The sequence below is a fragment of the Antrostomus carolinensis genome, unplaced genomic scaffold (assembly GCF_000700745.2).
Source record: "Antrostomus carolinensis isolate BGI_N321 unplaced genomic scaffold, ASM70074v2 scaffold38354, whole genome shotgun sequence".
In the NCBI taxonomy this organism is placed as follows: Eukaryota; Metazoa; Chordata; class Aves; order Caprimulgiformes; family Caprimulgidae; genus Antrostomus; species Antrostomus carolinensis.
This window is the reverse complement of record NW_010313531.1, coordinates 1-20,630: the sequence shown is the minus strand read 5'-3', so window position 1 is coordinate 20,630 and position 20,630 is coordinate 1. Positions and strand designations below refer to the sequence as shown.

Here is a 20,630-nt window from a genome sequence, read left to right as displayed (position 1 = left end):
TCCCTACAAATAATCTTGTAAAAGGGTGAACGACTGCTGAACAAACACAGGTTAGAGGCAACAACTTCCACATAACTGGCATTGCCCCGAGCCATTAGAATGGAATTATGGATAGGCAGGTGACAAAGTTTCTGAACCTTAATTTCCACACCTCAAAAAGCCTTAGCATCCTGGTTGAGTTCTTTCCCTCTGAACAGTCAAACCCTAACAGCCTCCTTCTGCTATCAAAACCAGGCTGGCAGTAAGAGCAGAATGGATTTGCTCACTGCAGATAGTAGAACACATCCCAGCCCCGGCACGTGTGCAGCGCTAGCTGTACGAGCAAATGGCTTCCAGCCAGCTTGACTCCTATCAGTCGCAGGCAGGAAGAAAACCAGACAGGACACTTCAGCAAAGGCTTGTTCACTCTGGGACAGCAACAGAAGATTTATTTGCACAATTGGAGCCATTATTTCAATAACTTCTGTTCACTGACACCCTTTACAGAAATCCCCACGGTTACCTTCTCTCAAAGGAAAAAGTTACAGCGCACAGATATTGGAATACACAGCAATAGTCCCAAAATGGCTGAGACCACGTGAATTTAGATACAAGCATGTAAAGGTACGAGTAAACACTGCCAGCATGCAATTGGCTTCAATACATAGTATAGGATTATTAACCTAGCATCTAAACCAAATTCCAGCAGTAATATCCTGTCCTATAAAGGTAATGCCATTGCTTTAAGTGTATTATATGATATATAAAATTCTTAGTCTTGGAGGAACTTTACAATATCAATACTTCTTTTGCAGTCTATACATGATTCAAACTAAAACCCCAACAAAACCAGGTATATAAATAAGTGCTTGACTTTTAACCATACAGATAAGATCACTGACATGTTTACCGGTTTAAAGTTGTATCTTTTACTGAACTGAGATAAATGTAAATTAATCTAAAGTCTGCGAAAACAAACAAAGGAATACTAACTGGACCTACTCTAAAAATAATCAAGAATATTCTTAAGCACTTTCTGAATTATTTAATGCCAGATGACTACCAAATTAAAAGTGACCAGCAAGAAAAAAAGCAAGCTTCTAAAATGATTTAGGATAAGATATTCTAAGAAGCTGTGATAAATTGGAATAAATTTATATAGAAACAGAAATACTAACATTAGCTTACATGACAGAAATTAAAGGAAGATAAAAGCCTCAAAACTTATATAAATGGAAATTGGCAACAAAATTAACAAAGTTCACTGAATTACCAAATGTTCACTGAAATTCTGCATGTGCTCAGAGAAAACAATCAAAACACAAAGGCTAAAAATGTTTTGGATAAAGGAAAAGGAGAGTTTCATTTCCCTGAGAAATGAGATTATACCAGAATTAAAGATGCATCAACCCACATCACAGTCTCAGCCCATTTGTGTACCATGATAGAGATGGATGAAGGAGAAAAAGCGGCCAGTATTTCAGTGCTGACAGAAGTGGGACATCAGATATCTCTAGTGCTTTTCCAGTTTGTTCATTACTACTACTGTTACAGAACACAACGTGGTACTTCACAAGCGTAAGCATGCTTTATATTTTAAGTTTTGGGGGGTTTTTTTGTTTGTTTTTTTTTTTTAAGGAAAACAAAAAAGGCACAGCCTTCACACAACAGATACAAATACCAAATTTGCATTTCACCATAAAGGTGCCCAGGATTTTCGAAGAAAAGGTATCAGACTTCTGAAAAATGAAGTCATTTCCTGCCTTGTTAAATTTTAGCTGAGTAAGTTCAACAAACTTCCTAAGAAGAAATAATATCATTCTCAATGGTATAATTCTGGATGCATGCCCATTAGTTCTATATATTGTGTGTATATCAAAGATCATTTCCAAAAGTGCTGGAAACAAATATTTTTTTTATTTTTTAATCTGTATTTTATTTTTTTAATCTGTCTGTATTTAAAGTCAATTTGTCATGAGGCTTCAGAGGAAAAGGAGGCTAAAAACATATTTTAAAGCCCACTCCTAGCCTCATGAGAATTCAAAGTCTCAAAACACTAAATCTGTCACTGGTTCAGGGGTGACTGCAGACACTGCTGTGCCTCACAATCACATTTTCAGTTTCACGTTTCCAGAAATATATATGTGAGAAGAAACTTTAAGACAAGTTACTTTTAAAAGGAAAAGGTTTGAAACCGCTCAAAGGTGATTATGACAATCTTCATTTGAGGCATTCTGGAAGAATACAAGTACAGTAAAAGCGAATCAAAATATATTTCAGAACACAGTCACTATTCTTAATATTTATGTCCACACCACTCCACGTTATCATGTATCCTTTCCTTGTATAGCATACAAAAAAATATTACTTCTGCAAGACACCACTGTCAAAAAAACCAAAAAAACAACAACAAAAAAATCACACCACCAGGAACAGCAATGAAAAAGTTACTAAATTGTCCCTGGGCGTTTTGTCTATCAAGACATGTTAGAAAGATTAACTGAAAGTGAAAAACACAACATGGAATACAGCGTGGGGGACTTGGCATTCATTCGGTTCATACTGTACCAGTACCTGGAGGAATCACATGCTCCGAAAAGCAGCTAATTACATTAATGATGTGGATGAAAGCAAGTCTAGGACAATGCAAATGATCAAGTAAAATTTTAAAATTATTAAACATCAGCTGAACATCCAGTTAGAAATTCAAATCCAACCTGTATGAAAAAAGTTAACTTCACTCTTTTTCTTGCTACCCAATGGCAATTATATTAAGAAAGTTTTAATTATTACATTAATACTTACTATTAGAAGTGGTACCACTAAAACTGTTACAAAACAACATCATTAACAGTTCATCTTTATTTTTTCCTTAGAATTGAAAACTAAGCTCATATTAAAAATAATTAATTCAGAAATTGAGAAGTACTCCACATCAAGGCCAGAAAACAGACATCCCTGACTATCAAAACCAGTAAACAGAAACCTGGCAGTGGACACCAGTAAGCACACGGGAATGGATGTGGCCATCTGCATGAAGAATGCCAAGGGCAGAGTACTACAGTTCCTTATTTCCCAGCTTCAAAGTTGAACGCTGCCCTTTACAAATGTTGATGCTCTTAAGCTTTGTTCTGAATTTTTGGATAACACAATTCTGCCAAAATGAATGTGAAAGTTGCTTTCGTATTTTCTTTCATCATCACTTAACTCAGATAAATATTTTCAACAACAAGTTGGAGAAGACATCTATCAACAATAACAAAACAGTGAAGGATCAAACATACCCTGCATATTAACAACAAATAAAGCAGTAAGAATCCCTAAAGTTTCTTGCACATCAGACAAGTGGAAAAGCAAATAACCTTCCCACACTAACAGTTTCAACTGGATCCATCTCCTGAGCCGCCCTGGAAGATACTTCTACCTCCTGATTTCCCCAGCTTTTTGGGTCTCCCCCAACATTAGCTTCAGTGCAAACACCCTACTTCTTACAAAAGCTGCTGTGAAGCTTGACAATAAGTATCTCCCATCACTTGAAATACATAAAGATTACAAAGTAGACATGATTAAAAAAAAAAAGAGCTTCACAACGAATACCGCATCCAGAAGCTGCTGAAATGTAACCTATAAATTGGGGTGAACACTTAATTCACCTTCCTAAAGGAAGGTTTAATTCTTTAAACTGGTTCATACTCTCTCCCTCTCCAGTGTTTTCTAAAACACTGTTCCTGCTAGCTATGTCAGAAATTCTATCTAAAGCCAAAGAAGAGAGAACAAAGCTACAATTTTTGGAACACATTGTTTCCTCCTAACCTGGTTGATTTTACTGAGGTTTATAGAATGTAACACAGCTTTTTTTTTTTCCCCAAAAAAAGCTAGAACTAAATATAAAACAACAGACATAACATGCTAGTTTGGCAAAATACAACAGTTTAATTTTGTGTTACAAAGGATTGTTTGAGGGCCAAGGCTTTGTTTTTCTCTTAAAGGATATTTACTTACAACGAAGGTTTTACTAGTCAAACATAACTGAGACCAAAGCACACTGTTAGCATATAACAAAGTATTTGTTTTGAAAATAACTGTAGCACTTGAAGTCTTCCCCTTTGACATGTACTTACTCGTCAGTACTTTTTAAACTGCTATTTGCATACCAGAATTATAAGAATAATGTACTTCACAAAAGGCTCTTTAATGGTATATAACTATTTTTATGACAGAAGAAATAAACAACTTATAAAGCACTTCAGGGCAAGGAGAAATTAATGTTTTGAGACCAAGTTCTTCATGATCATTAGGTTAGACCAAATTTGTTTCGTAACTTTAAAACACACTGTCGTAGCACGATCAGCTTTTCCATCTCTGTTAAAGCACAGGTTCTGTCTACAACATCCCAAAGGTATTTATTAAATATTCTGAATACAGGCACAATAGTGAATGCAGTTACATTTAACACATCCTCATTTCTTGTTTCAGTCAGAGTAGGTTTTGTCAAAAACCCCACTTGATTACTGAATCTTTTTAGACGACTTGTTACCATATCCATGATTATTAGATCATGGCCATAGGCTAGACACTGGTACATATATCCAGCTGTCAAAGTGAATTTAATCCATTAAATACAAAGGATAGCTATGGACAGGGCTGTTTTCTGTTTATGTATCAGGAAACATTTTTAGACTAGTAATTTTCTCCTTGAAGAAATTTAGGCAAATATATTTATCTTCACTTTCTCATTTGGATCTGATTCAATTAAAATTTACAGAAATAAGAAGCATATGTAATCTGTGAAGGTGTGCTGAAACAGTTTCTAGAATGTTGTTACGAGTCCTAGACTGTAATTTTCATTTCCACTTTTTTAAATAATGGAACTTACATTTTAAAAGCTGTATAGTAGATAAAGCAAGAACTGAATTGAAAAAGAAAAAACAAAAAACTTTATCAATCTTCATGAAAGATTGAATTATACAAGCAGAGACATAAAAATTATATACAAAAGGAGGGAGCAGATATTAACACTGAAAATATGTACAAGCTAATTTAACTGTGCTCAGCTCATATGAAGTGATTCCTATTAACCCATTCCACGTCCATCATTTCACTGAACTGAGGAAGTTAAACACTTGTACAGTGTGAACACTAGCCCTCATTTTACAGCTGAGCAAACCTGATACAAACAGAAATTTTGCCGCTTAGCTATGCCCCTTAGAACTCATGATTATCGTCTCTTAATTACGCAATAACAAAATCTTGGCAAAAGTTTTTGAGGGAGATATTAATGCCCGCTTTAGCTTATTTAAATTACAAAAATAGCAGCACTAAGTATCAAGTGAGTAATAATAAGTCCTAGGAATGTGCTATTCCTAGTGAATTTCTAGATGCAAATTTTCATTTTAAAAGACAAAAAAAATTCACATTTTGAGAATTTTGTGTTTTGTTCATAATGCAGTACTCCGTCTTCCTAGAATTTAACGGATCTGATAAAACAGTAGCATAGATGGAAACAAAACCAGAGGATATTGAAAAGTATTGAATATCTCAAGACAGAAGCTTGTTACCTGAATTACATGAGCTGCTCATTTCATTTTAGAATTAATCATCCAAGTATAAATTTCTTTCAGAATTTTAATTTCAAAAGATAAATACCTAATTTTGCATACTAAACTCATTTTAAATGTTATCTTTGCTAAGCCTGACAAAATCAGACCAGTACTAATGCATACTTACGTATTCAGAACACAATGAGCTTATCTCAGTGTATTTCAGTGAACCTTTTGCCACGATCCCAAAAACAGTGCCTACTCAATCAGTATTAATTGACTCAAAGGCTAAACGGACACATAAATAGAACTTTTTTTGGAGCCTTGAAAGACCGTTTTTCCCCCCAAACATGACTTGAGACCAACTGGCAGAATAGTTAGAGGAAACATGGGTTATTAATGTTGTGTTTGTTCCCAAGGATAGCTAGAGAGCTTCAGTACACATGTACGCTGATGCAGCATTAAATTTGCTTAAAAGGGGAAAAGAAGACAAGCAGACACCTTGCAGAGTCTAATTCCCTTGGTTCACATTCTCAGAGTAATCAATGCTGACCTCTCCTTGGTACAGGATCTGGTCACTGTGCCAAGGTCACTTACACCACAACTTGTCTATCCAGGTTAGACCAACACATGTAGAAATTGTAACTAACAAGTCCTGTCTAAACTGCTTAGAGCAGCAGCTCAGTAACACTTCCCAAGGCCAAGGCAACCTGAAGCTCTGCTTCTTTCTTACTCTGAGAAAGGGGCAAGAGGGGGCAGAGATTAAAAAACAAAACCCCAGCTGAAGATCACTAGCATGGCACATGCACACATCTGCTACAGCAGGCAGAAAGTTATTGCCAAGTACAAATAAAGTATTAATTATTTCAGTCTTCCTTAACTTCACTTCGAAGGAGAAAAGAGAAGAATGAAGTGTTTGTGTAATTCTCGTCTGTATCTACTATTTCAGAAAAAGTGATAAAGCTAAAGACTATGTTACATAAAAAGCTGCAAAGGATGGAACGAGTTATATGGGTAACTTCAAAACTCTTCTAGAGGCTCTTACAGTAATAAATAAAGGAACTCTTACACACGGAAATCCCAGTCAACATGAAAGAATATACAGTGTTAATTCACTTTATATACCTCAGTCTAAAAATTGTTTGATCTTTTTAAATAATGAAAAAATTAATCAACTCCATCCTCATAGCACATGTAGAAATGGATGTTACTGCTGTCTAGATTATCTGTGCTATACGAGTTGCCTCTGAACTCCTACACTTCATCTTGAGGAAGAATTATATTTAAAATACATATATATACACACACCTGAAGGGACACAAGAAATTCACAGCCTTTTCTTAAGTCGATAACAAAATCGCACTCTGAGGAGGAAACATTTATACACAAAGATCTATCCACGTTTGCTGAAATAGGAGTCCTACGTAAGGTATATTTTCCAAATAAATACTGAACTATACATCACAAGTGATTCTCCCCCATTAGTGTCACATTTAGGTTTCCATAATACCAATAATATGGGAGCAAGGCAACCATTTCACTTAGAAAAAAGGAAAACGTAAGTTGAAAACCATTGCGAATAAAGCAGCGTATTTTCACAGCTGCTTTAAGGTAACCAAAATCATGGAGGAAACTCTCTAAAAATACATTTAAGTACTATAAGGGATAAGTACAGTAGGGAACTACAGTGATACTTTTGCAATAAACACTAGCTGTTACAACAGCTCAACCTATATATGCATTCAAGCTAAGTATGCTAAAGGTAAGAACTGTTCACAACATAAGATTTTAAGAAGTTGTAGCTTTATGAACAGGAGGTTTAACCAACAATTAGCTATGAAAAAAAGAAAATAATGTATTTTAAAGAAATCCATACTTCCCACTCTTTTCACTACAGCTATGTGCTAATACTGACAAGGTACTTTCAGATCAATGCACCGAGCACTTTAGAAGATGCAACAGCTCTGCCAAGAATCCTGCCTTCAGAAGGACTTTCATTGCTATGGCAACAGCATGTTCTCCTGTATCCAATTCAGAGACAACCTATGACACATACATGAGCGATGGCCAAACTCCGGCTGATTCCTCACTGCAGCATAAGTCACACAGTCACATACATACCAGTTTTCACTTGCAGAAATACAAGGTACAAACCAGGTTTTTTTGATGATAGCTCACAGGACACTTAGGTTACCTAGAAATAAACAGCTGCATCGAGGGGAGAAAATGCCATTCACCTCATAAAACAAAAATAGGCTATTCAAAGGCTAAATGAAATACAACCATTAGCATAAAACATAAATTGCATCACACAGCATCTCCCACATGCAGGCATTTACCTCATCTCTGATCCAAATTTCCCCTAACAGGATGGGGGAAAAGGAAAAAGGACGTGTTAGTACATAGTCAATAAGCAGATGATCGAAGCCGTTATTCAGTACTCAACAAGTACTTGTAAATAAAATCGATTTAATGAGTATAACAGACATGCATAAATATAAACTCTGGTTTTACTGCACCACTCAAAAAAAAAAAACAAAAAAACAACCAACAGCCAAACAAAAAACCAACCAAACAAACAAAAAACCCCAAAACAAAACTCTTATAATGCTTCACCCTCTACCCAGAAATGTATTCACAAATGCACAGCCTGGACATTTATTCACCTAATGTGTAGAGTTTTAAGCATCTATGCCATATATATCTCTCTTACTTACACTTGTAAGAGTTTGTATACTACTGCATAGGGACTAGCCAGGAATTCAAGCCGTTAAAAAGGACAAGAAGGAAATTTCAGTTACATATCAATTTCTGCATTTTTTAATGCCAAGACAGTTTTCAAAACATAGACAAAAAACAGCTTGTCACTCCTCACCTAAGTTCATTCACCCTAGATAGTCAGATATATCTTTCCTGTAACACAATGAGAAATGTAACAATGCGGTTGCATTCTTTACATTCCTGACAACCCTAAAATAGTGTAGCAACCTTTAAGATTACTTCTGGTTGTACAGAACAGTGCTCATATACTGAACACTAACATACAAACAGAAACTTATTGTAAAGAATCACAACCTTCTTTAAAATCTTGGTGGAAGAAAAAGATTAAATTAACTTTTACAGAAGTTGACTACTTCCCACTTTAAAGGGGATGACTTACAAAGAGGGGAAAATAAAAGGTCTTTCTGGTGATTCATGAAGGCCTGATTATGTTTTGGAGACACATAAATGGTCTCCCATCCTCCAAAGCCCCTCTCTGCTTCCTTTGAGGTATCAGACATTATCTAGCTTGCTTTGCAAGTAGTAATATTACAGATTATTAAAAAAATATTCCAAATAAACTAATGAAATGGACAATTGAAAGGGAAAAAAGATGGGGGTTTTGGTTTGTTTGGGTTTTCATTGGGGTTTTGAGAGGTTTTGGTTGTTGGATTTGGTTGGTTTTTTTTGTGAGTTGAGGAGCTTTTTAAATTCAGCATTTTACAAATCCTTGCAAGAAAAATATCTAATTCAGATGTTCCTGTCATAAGTAATAATGACAAAGTTCACGCTCCGTTTTTTTGTGTGCCGATTACTGTCCTCTAGCAAGGGAATACGATCTCCGAGATATTTTCAAGGTTACCAAAATAAAAGCATTACACTGAGCAGAGAACACATGTCAGACATTACATGCATTTATATACAGAAAGTGGCAGAGATGTGCATTTCTTTTACGAAACCAAACCAAGGGAAGAACACTCTGATTTACCATACTGTTCAATCACCTTGCATCTCAGCATCACAAGCACTAATCTTGCAAAGACACACTACAAAATACAGCCATTTGAACTCTGCAGTAGTAAGCAACACACATTGTTTTTAGAAATACACAAAACCTTTTCATTACTCCAAAACTCGGTCATCTTCATTAAATCACCATCTTCTCATAAAAGCCTTGGCTTCATTTAGCATTCAGGAAGATGAAAGAGCAGCTACCCTCCTTATGGATTACTTCTCTATTACAAGAGAACGTTTTGCACGTCAAAAGCAAACATTAAAAGGATTAAATGATATTGTCATTTCTGCTCTTGTTTATTTGCAGTGGGCAGTGAATAGAATTGCAAAGAAACAATCAGTGATTATTTTAAGCTGTGTTCTTTTGCAAGGATTATGACTCATGAAGTTGCTGCATAAAGAAACAGGAACGGGATAGGTGTCACATTGAAAATCATCGAAACATCGCCATATAAAAAATGTTTCTCCTACAAGCAAAGCTGTCTGGTTTAATCATTTCACAGAGTAGCCACAATAGCTCTTGGGATAACACCAAGACAATAGTATTTGCATTCAAACAAACAAAAAATAAAAATATAAACAGTTAATTCCATTCTCCTACAGAATACTAAAAATACTTTAGGATTTTCTGAAGTGTATTTTTCTCCAGAGCATCCTACTTACACTAATGCAACACAGTAGAAAATTCAAGAGTTATTTGGTTACAAGACACCCTGCAGCATGCAAGACGCTAAATTCAATGACTTTATCAGGGATTTATCTACATCTTTTAGGCTTTAAGCATGTTTTCCAACAGAACTAGAGAAACCAAGTTTGCCAAGCAATGTTATTTTAAATTAAACTCTTCACAATTTTCACACACATTATATGCTAATAGGTATGAATCACAATCAGTAAGTTTTATCTTTCGTGGAATCTTCTGTCTGGTTCCCTTATCGCCTCATTAGTAAAAAAAAACTTTCTTTTTTTTTTTTAAAACTTTTAGATAGATGTTAAAAATGCAGATAGTACATATAAAAAAACATCAATGTACATTTATTTTTTATTTTAAGTAAGATTTGGAACCATTCAATACATTAAAGATTTTGCCTGTAAAACCTGAACGTGGAAGAAGGTGGGATGACTGTATATCAATTTACTCTCCAAAGACAATGATATACATATTAAAATTAGCAATATATTTTGGTCATACTCTAAACAGAATAAATGCAAACACCTGGTAATGCTACAGACCAAGTTCTTGTTTCTATTGAATTAAGAGTTTAAACTCAATTTCATTTAACACACAGGATATGCACATTCATGGTCTGACATTCATTGGCATCTTACTCGCAAAATGTGCGCAACTAGAAATGACTAAATTTGGATTTTGTTTTACTAGGTATGTTTTTCCAACAATTAGTTCTGCCTATTCACCTTTGTTTTTAAAGAACGAAAAAAAATACACAGCCTAAAATGTAATTTTCACAAATCAAGGCTCAGAATACACTTCTGTATAACTCGAACCCAGACTAACTGAAGTTTCTCTGTGTTACCACTGCTTCATCTTCACCAGCAAAGAGCTCTTTCAGAGACAAGGCACAAACAAAATGTTTCCTGAAGTTTTGTTCATGCAAAGGGCAGTAGAATAGCAAAAGCAAGTGGTTCAACCTACTACTAGAACTCCATGTAACTAACAACCTGATAAAGACACGGAGATACCACTGTTCCTGCAACTACAACTGGTACAGAAAAAAAGAGTCTGCAATACCAAGAAAAAGCAGACTTGAAAAGCATAACAAGTATCTCACATGCTTGCAAAAAACAATATAGGCAATCTTCAGAAGCAAGAAGTGAGGTCCACTGCAATAAACAAGATTTACTTCAGAAGAAAAATATATTAATTCAAAACTGACAACTATTTGTAAAAAAATCTCTACTTATTTTCCACTTGCCAATAAAGAGAAATTGTGTGTAATACCAGAATGTATACTTTTACCTGCTTTTTAAAATGCAATTCTGTAGCATGAGCAGTTTTTGAAGTTTTCCATAGCACTAATATGAAAGAGTACAACTTCCCTGTCCAAGACAAACCTTACTTAGTTTTATGCTAAGGTTTTACTAGCATTCCTAGAGAGCATTACCCTACTAACAGGGCAGTAAAATAAGTCCTTTTTATCAAGTCTCTTCCTCCTCCACCTCCCATTCTAAATACTTCTTTAAAACACCAGCAACAATTATTCTGATGTGATCAAGTGAGATTTTTCTGCATTACATTGGTAAGAATATGAAGTTTATTTAATTTAAAGCAATTTCAGCTCTGTCTTTAAAATAAAAAAAAATTCACATCCCTAGCATAGAAGAAGAATCTAACAAAGTCCTAAAGATTGATTGGGTACATTTTAGCCTGATTATCCACTGAAGACAGTGAGATATTATTAAATAAACAAAAGCTGCTCTTTCTGATCATTCTTGGTATTCAGTTAACATATTCACCAAAAAAGTATGTCCATTATGTTTCTGAATTTTGTGTTTACAAATATAGCTTTGTTTTACAAATGAAAAAAACAAAGCATTCATTCAAGACATTAAAAAAATTTATCATTATCTCATCTTAGACTCATAATAGAAAAAAACAACCTTGCCCCTACAACAACTAGTAAATAATGGATTGTAGTATTTTAAAAGTCCACAAGTACTTCCAAATTATCAGGTTGGGGTATACAATAGAACTGGGGACTTCTAGGCTTTCGTATTAATAAAAAAACCCGACAAATGGAAGGAGTGGCCATCACTACTTCAGGCAGGAAAAAATAGAGATTAAAAATACATCTCCTGTCCTTGGAATGATAATTACGTGCTGAAATCAACTTTCCACCCTTTTCCTTAATCCTTAATAACAAAAAAAGTGATTAAGGTGTATATAAAATTTAAAACTAGTTATTAGTGTTCAATAATTCACATGCAGGAGAAAATACTGTCTTTTCTTATTTCTTATTTACTATTTAAATTTAGTTACCTCCTCACAGGAGAACATAGAAAACTAATCAAGTTTTGCTATATACTTCTGAAGAAGTGCTAACACATTAAATTAGACAATGCCTCTAAAAAAAAGCTTTTTAGAGAACATACTTTATTTAGCAAAGTCATTTACTGAAACTGAATTTTAAAATATGACAAACTAACATTTATCTTGAAGGAAATTTAAGATGGAAGACTTAGTTATTTTATCACATAGATCACACCTGGCTCTGTAGGCAATTCAATAAATTTTAAAAAGCTTCTACAAATGCTCGATGTAATTCCCCAAAAACATAATCCTTCAACATCAGAGTATCAAAAAAAAAAAAAAAGTGCCTCTCCACAATCAGGAAGTCAGCTCAAGAGGTCCAGAGAGTTACTCAAGTTTATGCACATCTTTCAAATTTAAGAAATCTCCCAAAACTCCAGTCTTACTAAATAATATGGTATTATATTATTGCCTTAAACATCCATCTGTTCATAGATAAATATACGCAATTTTCAGCCATGAAAAATTATACTATACCTTTAGCAACTTGAAGAAAACACCATTGACCGCGTTTATAGCACAGTATATAGCAAATCAACAGAAATCATATACCAGTATCTATAGGCTTAAGTATGAATAAAGTAGAATTATCTGAGATAAACAGCTGTCATACCAACTTGATATCAAAATTACTAAGGGGTTAAGTCCTCTTCGTGTGACAGCTGGAAAGAAGTGGAGGGAAGGGGAAGTATGGCAAGTATGAATGACAAGCTTTTAACATAAAATTCTCTTGCCAAAGACCAAAAGAAGACCACAAACAAATACAATCAAAAAATGCCAAACCAAAGCAAAAGCTACAAACATAACAGTTCTACTGTTCTAATTAGGGGATTGAGTACAAGTTCAGTTGCTGTTAAAGGACACACAAATACATAAGAATCTCATTCATACCTCTCTTTGAAGAACAGGAATTCCTCAGATAACATGCAATTTCTCCTCAGTCCCTTTTTCAGGATTCTTCCCCCACTTCACCCAAACCTTCAGTTCTCGTGTTTATATTTATATCAACACTGCTCTCTGGGTAAATCCAAAAATACAGCAACAGGCAAGTTCAAATCATATTCCTTCCCACATGCCATTAAGACCACTCTCCAAGGCATATGGAAACTCTTCATCCCTTACAGCAGATCAGAAAAATTTGAGAGATCAAAGTGCTGCTGGCTAGGGTGGAGGGTGATGGTGGGAAGTGCCCCATCTGCATCAGAAAAGGACAAGGCACTACTGTGACCCCAGACCTTCTGAAGCCATCCAGAAATAACATTGCAAAGATCTTCCTTGCATTGTGAGACAGTAACGTTTATATAGGGATTGGAGGTTAGATGCTGTGCTTGTAAACACAGTGATCACATCACTGCTCTCAGCCAGGGAAACTGGAATTGCTGGAATAAGAGATTACCTTTTAGAAAGAATGCTTTCTACATGCCAATACAGTAAAAGTTACAGTTTCCCTAACTAACAGTGTCAAGTCTATCTCTAAACAGAAGACAGGCCAAACACTACTAAAAATTCTAAAATTAGCTATTTGGAAGACAGCAAGGAATTTCTGACCAACTGACATGAGGTTCATACCATCACCTTAAGTGGTAACAGCCATTCCAAAAGCATAATTAATGGCAATAAATGATGGATGAACACCTCCTTATCTGCTCACTCAAGAACACCTAGCTGTTCCAGTAAATTTTCCTTTCCCTCCCCCCCTTTTTTTTTTTTGTAAAAATTATAAAAAACCTCAATATCCATGTAACCACAAACACCTTGCGAGATTCTTGGCTTTAAAGTTGGGTTATCAGTTCCCTCCATTTGTCCAACCTTTTTTTCTCCTCCTCGTCCTTAAACAGCAATATAGAAGCATTTACTTACTGCTTCTATATGCTGTACTTTTCAAGACTGCTCATGGATTGTTTGATAATTTATCTTTCCAAAGGCAAGGGAAAGGGAGAAGGAAAAGACACAGCAATAGGGAGACAGGCTGCCAAGACGCAAGCTGCAGAGTCACACATTTACTAGCACTGTATCACCCTTCTAGGTTTCTAAATGCAACAGGTGAGGGATCCAAGACTGAAACGTTCATCTCACTTGTGCCTGGCCCATTTGAAGGGTAATCCATGGGTCTCCTCTATAAACAGCTAGAGGGGAAAGAAGCTACAGATTACCTTTCTGGTTTCAAGCACGAGGCTTCTACAACTCTGCCAAGGCTCTTCAGAAAAGGACAGAATTTAGCACCCCTTAAGACACAAGACCAGGTTACCAGGTCTGCTGGTTACCTTTTAATGGAGCTAGAGGACAAACTAGATATTAAAAATAAAAGCCACATAGCTGCATGACCTCATGTTTATTTTAACAGGCCACCCTGGATTCTGGCATTTAACACACAATAAGCTTATCTTCTTCTGAACAGTAAACAAAAACCCACAGGATCACAATGTATTTTGGATGACAAAACCAGAAACAGATCAAAATCACCAAATACAGGCCTTCCCCTTTTTTTTTTTTTTTTTGGTAAGACAAGACCATGTGACCACATGAGATCTCTCATCAACTCCTTAATTCAGGGATTAGGAGTAGGCACTAGGAATTTCCTATGCCTCCATGGGAGACTGCACTAGAAACACACATGGGACGATACCATAGAATTGATTCTTCTAGGAATCACAGTTCAGATAAAAAGAAGAAAAAATAATGTGTTTTGAAAGGTTAGGAACACTAATTTGCATACATAAAAAGTCCCATCTTTCTGCAGTTTTCTCCAAGGCTGTGATTTGGCTGTCAAGAGTTAAGAGTGCCTTTTCCCTTCAACGCTTGCTCTAGATTAATGAACACAGCATTTAAAACATTGCCCATCCAAGTAACCCTCACAAGTCTTTTTTAATCATTTTTGTTTGTTTTACAAGGAACTGCTGATACAAAACTAAAAAGAAAATAAGAATTTATGAGACTGACAAACAGTAATCAAGTCAGGTTTTGCTAATTCTGGAAACGCTGTTTGGTAACTTAATAGACCTGCTAAAGAATTGCCATTGTGTCCAGTCTCAAGACACATGGCCCTAATTTAGGGACACTCGGGTTAATGGCAGGCTATCAACTTAAATGGTCTTTGCATCAAGCTACTAATTAGTGCTCTATCCCAATCCATTCCTTACAAACTCAGGACATTAGTAGACAGAGTGGAAAGGGCAGCCCCTTGAATTTGCATTAAAGGGGAACAGACAGATACAAACAAATATTTAAACAGATGTATTCTGAAGTTTTTTCACATGTAGGTCTAGAACAAGAAATGTCTGGGTACACACAAGATTTGTGCCCAATGTTGTCCGCACACAAACATGTCTTCTCATTTTTCATGAGCTTAGGAAGAATCCTATGGGCAAGAGAAGTGTCATATTTGGACAACTTAGCTCTTGAACTGTACCTCTTACTTTAAACTCTTACCTGTGTTTCTGGCTAGACATCTACATTATCTTACTTCAGTTTTTTGACTGATACCTCACATACACACAGCCACATGCAAAAATAATGCTACTGGTACAATGAGAAGGTTACAAAAATCAGAGATGGGCCCCAAAGGAAAGTATCACCTCAGATATATTCTTCTTTAATACCTAAGAAGCTATTTGCAAAAGAAATTAAGAAGAAAAGGGGGGGATGGGGTGGGGACGGTATTTTAGAGTACCACACCCAAGACTAAAAAAATTCAATCACAGGAAGAATTGAAATTGAGATCAAACCTACTGGGAGCTACAGGAAAATTGCGCTATTATTGCCTATGGCAGGCACCTGAACATTGTGAATGGATTTTAATAGACTTACTATAATAAATAAAGGGCACTGGGCAAAATCGGTAACCATCCAGGTTTGTACTGGTACACATTTTATAGTTTTGACAAAAGCAAAACAAAGCAAAATTTCACTGTAAATCATAAACACTGCTATTAACCATAGTAGCAACACACTAAACAAATTAAATAAAATCTGAAAAAAAGCCTGATTAAAAAGCCCGATAGAGCATATCTCTGACCTCTGCCTTCTCCTTCTATGATTTCTAAGACAGAAATGGCTTTATCGTCACAAGTTAGTTTTGGAGGAGAAAAGAATGGTAAGTTCTGTTTTAAACAATAAGTAATTACAACAGGTATGACAAGGAATATTTTGTGGCTTAAATCACTGACTTACATATCAGGTTACTTTTCCAATATGCTTATTTTCACCAGGAGTCTGACCAAGTTATTTGACTTTATCAGCAGCTTATACGACTTACTGTCATAAGGTACTATGATATATCAGATTAGTTCACTTATTTTGTCTGCAGCTTTCATTCACAACTGATTGACCTGTAGAAAGCAAGCGTGCCCCAACACCAGACTTTAGCTATCTTGTAATCAAAACACAATGTTCACATGTTAATCCATGACAGTATTTTCTTACAAATTATAGATATTAGTCATATTAGCTGATTTACTTATGCAACCCAGTTACACACATATTTTTACAGCATTATCAACAGAAATATTGCAGAATTATACCAGATCAAGCTTGTTACATCAGAATTAATAACATACACCCTAGTATTTCCCACACTTCACAAAACCATGCCTGAAACACAAACAGAACTGAACCATCCTTGAACAACAACTAATTTGTCCTTTTAATCTGGGGGCCTGGGGGGTAGCAAGAAAAATCAATCATGAGCATTCCTTCATCCTAAATCAGATTTCCCAGAAATATACAGTCTTAAGACCCCCACAGACAAGAAATTCATTTTCACCTATTTAATGGGGGCCATTGGGCTGCACCTTGAATCACTGATCGGTTAAGGGAGGTGGGGAAGGTGTTTTCAGATTTGTTTATTTTAAGTTTAAACGAGAAAAAGGGGTCTATATAATAACCAACAATAAACACATCCTTATTCCAACTAAGAAAAGGAAAACTCTTTCCTTTAGTATGCTTGTAAAGACATCAGAAAAATAAAGAATCTGACTTTAATGGGAAAGACACTGAAGCAAGCTTCACTTCTGTAATTTCCATCAAAATCACATAAAGTCTCTGTACGAGGTAGCGTCATTCCATATTCACAGAAAAAATTAAAAAGGTACTTTTAGGAATCTGTGCCTAATGTGCCTTTCCATACTAGAGAGCTCAAAGGAATAAATACCTCCTTTCGTGTTTCTTTTTAAAAAAGTGGCCTGTAGTAGTAGGAAAAAAAAAGTTTGCAAACATTGTTTGTCCTAGAAGTTACAGAACAACTGAAATTAAAGCAAGATCACAATTAAATCGAAGTGCTAGAAATTAAATGTCTATACTTCACCAATAATCTTAACAGTCTTTCTACAGCACTTGACGCTGACTCAGAACACAACTAATACAGAAGTTTGTCACCCCTCACTCCTGCTGAGTAATCCCCCTTAGGTCAAGGTTTAGGTCGTAACATTACAAGAATTAGGGCATATAATCTCACGAACCAGGACATCTCTACAACTAGAAATGTTTTGAATTAAAACCTACAACTATATACCCTTATCTTGCCCAAGGGGAATTCAGTTGAAGTTGTAGGTTGTTTGACAGCTGCAGTGTACTGCTCATAATTGTTATCTATGTGGTGATATACCATACAGGTAAAGAAATTCAAGGAGTCAGTAACACCGTTTCTCCCAAAAAACTAAGTATTCTGGCATTTTCCCTTTTTGTGAGCCACCCAAGGAAAGAAGGGGAAACACTATCCACAAATAGGGCAAGCCACATTACCCAAGACTGATCTAAGAGCTAAACTAAAAATGAAAGCTTCAACAGAAAATTATTCTACTCATTCAGGAAAAGCAAGGGGAAATGGGGATGAGGTACTCGGGTTGTGCTTCCCACAGTAAGTTCTAGCTGCCTGAATGCCTTTTTAAAATAAGCTTTTCAGACACAACCGTCTTCGACACTTGTATTTTTAAAAAAAAAGAAAAATAAATTAACTACATTGTATACAGGCTTGCTATACTATTGCTTGTCAATAATTTAAATGACGTACTTTCAAAGAGCAAGACGAAACCACTTACAAATTTTAGAAAAGTAAAATGCTTCTTTACGTATGTTACAATTACAACATTTGCTACATATTTTAATTAAATCAATTGTGGTAGGTAGCGTCTGAAGAGTCTGCAAAATTATACAATTCAGAAGTTTTAAGATTCTTTTAAAAACAAAAAGTGTCACTAAAATGCAAGGTGTCATTTGAACTCTCAAAGTAACAGCTCTGACAATGTAAGAAGGAAACAGGCGGTGTTACCGCACAACTTCAAGCAAATACTTCACTTCTCTACTGGCATTCTAAACATTTATTTTCATTAACCTTAAGTAAAAAGTGTCTAAGTCCGGGTTGGATGAGGCTTTGAGCAACCTGGCCTAGTGGAAGGTGTCCCTGTCCACGGCAGGGAGGTTGGAACTGGATGAGCTTTGAGGTCCCTTCCAACCCAAACCATTCTATGATCCTGTGATAAACACAAACATCACTTTGTTGTAGTCATAAAACCAAAAATATTTCACTGTTTTCACAGAAAATAAACATTAATAAAAAAAACCAAAACATTATCAAAAAGTTACTTTAGTTTCTCTTTTGTAGTAGCAACAAATATAACCCTTACAAGAATGGTACAAAGTATCTGTTGAAAAATTGCACTTATTTCCTATTACAGGCTTAGCTTCAAAGTCTCTGAAAACAGCCATTGGGTGGACCTCTATGAAAAGACATTGGAGCTCCAAAATAAGTGCAACATGTAAATACTGTTACTTGTTTTCCAGATGCACTGATAAAAGTTCAACATGACAGAATTCTATTCATCAAGACTTTAAGAACTAGGCAGCACTAGGAAATTGTATTAGCCTTACACTTTCCTTAAGAACTGCATTTTAAAAGACACCATTGAGTCAGGAGTATTTCACTATTTGGCACTTAACTGTTCCTCTCTCACACATGGGCTAGGAAATACTTGAATTGAGCAGGTAAGTTTGATTTTATCAAATAAACAAAACCAAAGAAAACTTGCATGTCAGTATGACTAGAGATACTTCACTGTACTGGGACAAGCAGTCTAAGGTACGTAGAGGAAAGTTGGGGTCAAAGTTAAGAAAATGTGTCACAAAGATCAAAAGAGCACACCTCTAATTAATCTGATGTACAAATGAAAGATTACCATACTTCGAGCACATGAAGACTAAGCTAAAACATCAAGATCTAGTTACATAAACTTTATGTGTCTCAGATGCATCCTACCTGATCCACTGAACTGGCTGCTTCCTAGCGTAGTTGGTCTTGTTTTCCCACTATTAACAGGTGGGGAAAACATCTGCAAAACAAGAAAAAAGATGTGTTTAAATTGCCTTTGAAACTTTGCGATAAATTATTAATGCAAACTTAAAAAAAGTTATTAGGAAACAATTATTTGATTCATTTTTGTGCTAGAAAATAAGCAAAATGCGAGATGCAAGTTTAGACCCATAAAACCAATAAGCTAAAGCACTCCTTGCAATTTGTTAATACCAATAAAATCTCTTTTCTACATGAACACAAACAACTTTTAAAAAATAAAAGGAAAGCTACTACTACTATAGCAATTTAAAAACAGTTATATATATTAAATTTTGCTAGTCAAAATATATTCCTCATTGATCTGTGAGTTTAAAGTCACAGGATAAAGGCAGCTTTTGAAAGGCAGTAGTTTTCTATTATGTTTATAAATCAAGCACCTTTTTGAAATTTGTTAAAAGTACCACACAGAAAATACCTATAATCTTCTGAGCTAAAATTACTGTACAAACCGTCAATTAATAAACTCTCTTATCCACAAGCATTAAATTTACTTTTGGTTTAACAAAAACCAAAACAAAACAAAAAAGCCAAAGCACAAGCGCCACACGCCAGCTTAACAAACGTTAATTATTAGATTATGCCATCACTGGGTCAGCCTGATTTTAACCAGTTAAACCAATTGACCCAGCTGGTATTACAGTATTAAATCTGGAAGTCTAGACATTACATCAAAGTTCAGGTGTCCAACTTGGCTGAGACGGACCCAGCCAAGCCCCGCACGCTGCTGCCCCTACTCCTCCGTTCGCTTTACCACGCAGCAGCCGCGGGAAGCCCCCGGAGAATGTCCTACCGCACTGAAGTCCAGCAAGTCGCTCAGCTCCTTGTCAGTTCCTATAGCGGCCATCCTCTGCTGCTGGGAATTCATCTTCCTCCGCTCCTCCGATCACCTTCGGGGGCACAGGGAGAACTTCACCGCGGGTCTGCCGCCGACCCCGGGGAAACC

General features: G+C 35.7%; 1 protein-coding gene across 1 annotated transcript in view; it reads right to left on the bottom strand.

The window, feature by feature from the left end:
- The window catches only part of LOC104524483 (transcription factor 12-like), a gene marked incomplete at its 3' end in the record, with an annotated part of 94,956 nt that extends 74,398 nt beyond the window's left edge, over positions 1-20,558 (bottom strand). The window contains exons 1-2 of the mRNA XM_010167383.2: positions 20,478-20,558; positions 19,592-19,664 (exon numbers count right to left, since the gene is read on the bottom strand). Of these exons, the coding sequence (XP_010165685.1) occupies positions 19,592-19,664; positions 20,478-20,552 (148 nt within the window). The remainder of the gene's footprint in view (positions 1-19,591; positions 19,665-20,477) is intronic.
- Positions 20,559-20,630: the final 72 nt, after the last annotated feature.